Source organism: Triticum urartu, chromosome 2A (assembly GCF_056163025.1).
Source record: "Triticum urartu cultivar PI428250 chromosome 2A, HENAU_Tu73, whole genome shotgun sequence".
Taxonomy (NCBI): Eukaryota; Viridiplantae; Streptophyta; class Magnoliopsida; order Poales; family Poaceae; genus Triticum; species Triticum urartu.
In genome coordinates, this window is record NC_141874.1 from 90243325 (window position 1) to 90249637 (window position 6313).

A 6313-nucleotide genomic window follows, 5' to 3' on the forward strand; every position below is an offset into this window, starting at 1 on the left:
CACATGAAATGGGCTGTTTAAAGATGAAATCAAGTCACGACATGAGAGTAAAGCAGGAGATAGAAGAAATCAAGTGGAGGCGCAACCAGAAGAAAGAGAGTAAAAGACGGTGTATCATGCGACCGCGACCACTTGCATGAGCCGTATGGCATGGAAACCGATGCCTCTCGCCCACCTGACAAATTTTATAAAGGGGTCGAAACCGAAATGTTAACAGAACAACCATGAGAGGAGCCACAGAACAGAGTCATCTTCATCCCATCTTCATCAACCCTAACCGCCGCCATTTTCTATCTCCATAGCCACCATCTCCATCTTTACCATAGTTCATCATCCTCTAGTCATACTTGTAATCATGTATAACACACGGCATCCATTGTAAGGCATATTATCAATTAATCTACCTTCATGATATCCATGTGTGAGTAGTTTGATAAGGTATGGGTTGTGGCAAGAGCCTTGCAACCAACAGATGTATTGCTCTTTCTCTTTGAATTTATTTGTGAAAGTTTAAATTTTATTTGGTTTGAAAGCTATGAGATTTTTATTCGATTGTAAAATATTTATTATTGCGATGTAAAATTTATTTGATTTAAACTTTTGGCAATGTCAAGATTTATATGCAAAAATAATTTTCAAATATGGCATACAGATGAAGCCAGACTCCGCCTTACGGCCCGATTCAAATGAACAAAAAACAGATTAAATCCGGTTCCGTTTGAGCGTTGGAGTTGCCCTAATACGTAGGCACATGGCACATCACATGCATCGCTCACATCCTCGTGCAAGCAGACAAGCATACAAACAAGCGGACGAGCAGTCTCCGCGAAAACGACCATCGGCCGGCCGGCCTCAGCCTGTCCGTCCTATCTTCCCACTCATAGATAGCGTTGTTTCCAAAGCTCACAACGCCACCAAGGAGGCAACAACCACACACCCCTACTACACCCGTTGCCCAAGATCGGAGGCGCCATGGCGTCCTCACCCAGAGCCCACCGGCTCCTCTTCCTCCCCCTCGCGCTGCTGCACCTCCTCTCCTCCTGCCCGCACACCGCCAGCGGCGCGCCCAACACGGCACCGCTCTCCGTGCTCTGCAACGGCGCGGTGTACGGCGCCGGCGACCCCTTCGCCGAGAGCCTCGCCTACGTGCTGGCCGACCTGCTGGCCGCCACGCCGCAGTCCCGCGCCCGCGACGCCTACAGCATATCCCCGTACCCGAACGCGTTCGCCTACGGCCACGCCGCGTGCCGCGCCGGCCTGTCGGGCGCGGACTGCGCGAGCTGCCTCGGCTCCGCCGTCAGCCAGATGAACGCCACCTGCGGCCACGCCGTCGGCGCGAGGGCCGTGCTCGTGGATTGCAGCGTGCGGTACGAGCAGTACGCCTTCGTGGATTAGCTACCGCCAGGACGGCCGGCGTCCTCTCCCTGTGTTGGCACGTCCGCGTAGGTGTGTGTGGTTTGGCTGGTTTGGGCTGCCGATTCGGTTTATGATTCTACGGTGAAACATGTGTTGTTCCGTTTGGTTCTGCCCACATGTGTTCTAGTGCTTGTGTCCCAATCTGTATTGTGTTTTTTTCTTGTCAAAAAAATATTATCTCCTCCCAGCCTCTAAATATGTAAGGCAAGGCCCAAACAATTTTATGAGCCGGCTACACTAAAGGACCAACAAAGATGGGATGCAAAACAGTACGACTAAGTCACCATCCTCCCCTAACAAATGTTTGTTTTCAGAAAGAACTTAAGATCTATTCATCAAACAACATGGTAGTACAAGAACACTAAAAGCAACATAAGTTACATTTAGGTTCATAGACCACCTAGTGACGAGCCGAAGGCATGCCGTCATCATTGCCCCTCCCTCACCAAAGCCAGGCAAACCTTACTGTAGTAGATAGTCAGAAATTTGTCATGCTAAGACCCCAAAGGACCAATGAAGCAGAATAGCAACCATCGCTGATAAAGAGAAGTATAGATCAGAAGGATCAAACCTGTAGACACACAAGTATAGACGAACAAATACCGAATCCATGTAGATCCACTGAAGAAAAACACCGAGCAAATCTCGCAAGATCCGCCGAAGACACACGTCCACACCCATCGACGACACTAGACGCACCACCAGAACAGGAACTAGGCAGCGAGAACCTTGTTTCATCTTAAGGGAGCCGACATCGCCTCCCCTTCCTGAGCAGGACATAAACCCTATACAAACTCAAAAGAACACGTAAATACAGAGTAGGAGCCCTCCCACAGGCAAGGACAGGGATCCATCGCGCCTTCATGCCCTTAGGGCCACAAGAGGCAAGGCAGATCGATTACCGGCTGGAGGTGTGGAAACCTTAGTTGCTGGAATCACTCCCGGCGAGAAAACAACTGATAGTACCCTAGAACAAAGTTATAGTACTCCATAACAAATGTTTTAAGTGCCTCCCTGGCTGAACTCGTAAAATTTAACTCCTCAAACACGTCCTCAAACTTTAACACATCAAATTTGAGGAGTTAAAAGAATGCAAACCTAACCGAACTCCCAAACTTAACTCCTCAGACGAACCAGACCTCGTATGAAAGCCCCTCTCCCTCTTCTTCTTTTTCTTCTTCTTCTTCTTCTTCTTCTTCAAACGAACCGGCAGCCACTTTTTAGGGTAAGTTTTCTTCATGTACGTGAAATTTTGCATTTTGTAAGTGTTCCTCTGTGACGTAGCTTTGCTCGTGGTCCAGTCTACATTGAGGAATGCCAACGGGTTAGGGACGATGAGGAGGAGCGCCGCCATGGCAAGATACGACAAAAGGCGAAGAAATGAATGAAAAAATCATCATATTCTTGCTAGGATCTAACTGGAATTTTTCAGACAAAGGTTGGCGGAGCTATGAGGTGTCAGCCAGCCATCGGGGTGGTCGTCGTAGGCAAGGAACACGGCGTGGGCAGCTCCAGAGGAACGAACGAGTTAATTGTCACGAGGCGAGTCGATCTAGTCGAGTCCATACTACTCTGGCATGCAAATGGCTGAGCAACATTGAGAGGCAGTCGCGCGTGTGAGAGCAAATCTTTTGATGAGACTTGTGTTCGCTCTCTCAAAATTGTCAGGTCACCCTCGTTTCTCCCCAATTTTTTTGATACATTAAAGATTTCGAGAGTTCATCTAGATGGTGCTTAACTCCTCAAAAGGGAAGCTCTTGAGGAGTTATAGCCTTTAGGAGTTCACATAGAGATGCTTTAAGCCTATGCAAAAGGTTAACGTTATGGCGATAATACTTGCCTCGCGCTATAGCACTCTTTTTTAACATTTTTTTTTTTGTGATAACACTTTAAGTAATGCATTTAGGTGGGGACTCTTTCCCCCGTTGATTGTTAAAAAATATCAGCGGATAGGAAGCTGAGAAACCATCTCATACAACCAGACTAGATGCTCAGACATTCGCGATGCGAATAGGATGACCACAAATTCGGCTATGCACCAAAATGATAACATTAGTTTTTTGGGGGAGGGGGTGGAATTTCAATCAAGATGAGATGAGTGTCATCCTTCAAAATCGATTTTGACCCTGAAAACATGTATCCCAGGTATACCCCATTTTTCACACAAAGTCAATCAAGAGGTTCAGACGAGATTCATCTTCTAAAATCGACTAAAATCCAAGAACATTGGAGACGAGAAGAAAAATGTAGGTGTGACACCATCGTACTCCGCCGCCTGGAAAAGTCGAACTATATTCACATCGTTCAATTCCAAGAAATCCAAGAAATTGCTCCACACTATTCATTCACAAGGTTCATTTCCAAAAACCCGATCTGGGGCACTCTCGCATGATTCAGTCTGGCCCGTCTATTTGTAGGCGAAGTTTGGGCTAGAATATTCAAGGCTCGCTCCGGAAAAGAAAAACACGGCCCTTCACTCAGAGGACACCTGCTAAAATAAATATGTACCAAATTTGTGTCAGAGCGATTGGGAGATTTTTAAAATGTAAAAATATATATTAATTTTTTTAAAAACTCTGATTTTTTAAAATATCCATGAATTAAAAAACTCTTCATGAATTTTGAAAACATTAAAAACTTTAATAAAATGTATGTGCATTTTAAATATCTTGAATTAACAAATGAAATTAAAAAATAATACTTTTTCCGAAAATACCCAGCAAAAGGTGCACCTGTATAAATTTATTTATTTTTGAGCTGAAAAGGGGGAGCAACTAGTTGACGAGCGCTCTTTCTGAAGCTTCGCAACGATCAGCGCCACTTGGCGTGCTCTCAGCGGCCCCGCCACGCGTCGCGCTTTGGGCGCTCCCTTCGTATTTTGTTTCTTTATTAGTTTTTCGCACGCGTTTTTGGCCTTTTAAGTGGTTTTTCCTGGGGGGTTTTTCGATGTTTTTGTTTTTCACCGGTTTTCCTTAGCGTTTAGGCCAAAACAATTGCGCAAAAAATGTTTTTTCCTTGAGAGACACGGTTTTGTTTCTGCAAGAGGCACAATCGTGCCTCTCGAAAATGAAAAAAAAATGTGTTTTATGTTGTTTTTTTCTTCCGCTAGAGGCATGTTTTTGCTTCCGTGAGAGGCGCGGTTTTACTTTCGCGACCGTGCCTCTCGAAAACGAAAAATAAATAAAATGTGTTTTATGTTTTTTTTCTTTCGTGAGAGGTACGGTTTTGCTTCTGCGAGAGGCACGATTGTGCTTTCGTAAAAGGCACGGTCATGGCTCTCGAAAACAAAAAACGTGTTTTCTGTTTTTTCTCCTTCCGCGAGAGGCATGGCCGTGCCTCTTTCGGAAAGGAAAAAAACGTGTTTTGTTTTTTCTTCTGCGAGAGGCACGGTTTTGCTTTCGCGAGAGGCACATTTATGATTTCGCAAGAGGCACGGCCGTGCCTTTGGGAAAAAACCGTGCTCCCGGTTTCCTTTTTTTTGTCCGATTTTCTTCGTGAAAAAAAGTTCGTTAAAACCTGTCAACATGGGGATCTACTTTTGAAGATCTCGACGCGAGGAATCCAACAGTGAAAACGGTTCGAGATTTGAATGCACGGTTTAAAAGATAAATTTTTTTAAATAAACGAATATAGAAAAAAGGGTTGCGACAAGTGACACAAATGCAACGCGCCACTTGTCCTTGAGAAGGGGGTGATCTTTGCGATGCATATTCCTCAATTAGTAATTTCGCTGAAAAGGCGCACATGTGGAAACCATGAAAAGAAATCAAGAAACCTGTTATGACATACTCCCTTCGTTCCTAAATATAAGTTTTTTTAGACATTTTAAATGGACTACAACATATGAATATATATAGACATATTTTAAAATGTATATTTACTCATTTTACTTCGTATATAGTCACTTATTGAAATCTTTAGAAATACTTATATTTGAAAACGGAGGGAGTACATAATCCAAGGCACGGCCTGGGCCCAGCCCGATGTTTTCTTATTTATACAAATCGCGCGGGAGTGGAAGAGAACGCGTGTAGCGCGGGGTGGTCTGAGCGGAAGTTTCGGCCGGCTGTCCACCCCAAAATCGTTTCCCAAATGGAACAGGCGAAATTAACGACCTTTTCCGCACCGAGAACAAACACCAACTAGCTACTCCACTCCGCATGGGACTTGGGCTGCATATATTACTCCCTGCGACACGGACTAGAGCTAATAACGCATACTCCCTCCGTCCGTGAATAAATATACGTCTAGCTTTTGTCTTAAATCAAGAATAAAATGCATGAACCGTCCTTGAAGTTGGTGGCAAGGTCCAAAATGGTCCTTAAACTCTAAAACTGATCCCATATAGTCATTAAACTTGCGAATACGAAGTCAATACGATCCTTGAACTTGTGGAAACGGTCCTGTGATACGTATACGCTTTTGCGTACGTTGCCTCCACCACGTCAGCGTACACAGTTGATCGCGGGCAACCGATGCGAGGAAGTGGTGTTTTTGCATTCGGTCCGCCAAGATCCTGATTCTGTGACTCATTCGCTCTCACCTGATCATATCGTGAAACAGAAGCTATCGACCCGGGACAATGGCGGTGGCATGATGATCGCCGACAGGTCCAACATGTGAGCTCTCCAGGCATGGCGAAGAAAAGAAGGGGCTCGCAGCTGCATCAGCTGATGGGTGCCCCGAAACGGCGGCTTGATGAGGTGGCGGCGCCAACGTATGGTTGTTCCAATGAAGACGATAATGATGAAGAAACAGAGAGCATCGTCTATACTGTTCATCTTCAGAATTTATCATGTTGCTGTAGGTGCAAGAGTTCAGTTAGATCTATGTTGCTGTTTGTGAAAAGTGTTGTTGTATTGGCAAAGATTCAGTTATAATCTACTCTCTCCGTTCT

The 6313-nt window shown here is 45.1% G+C and overlaps 1 protein-coding gene across 1 annotated transcript; it reads left to right on the forward strand.

Moving 5' to 3' along the window:
- Positions 1-818: 818 nt before the first annotated feature.
- LOC125541091 (antifungal protein ginkbilobin-like protein) lies at positions 819-1600 on the forward strand. Its single transcript, XM_048704577.2, has one exon. It carries the CDS (start codon positions 973-975, stop codon positions 1393-1395), a length of 423 nt encoding a protein of 140 aa, XP_048560534.1. The 5' UTR covers positions 819-972; the 3' UTR covers positions 1396-1600.
- The last annotated feature ends 4713 nt before the right edge of the window (positions 1601-6313 follow it).

Bases quoted from the DNA above. Each gene is read 5' to 3' on its own strand.
- LOC125541091 (XM_048704577.2), top strand. From the start codon at position 973: ATGGCGTCCTCACCCAGAGCCCACCGGCTCCTCTTCCTCCCCCTCGCG.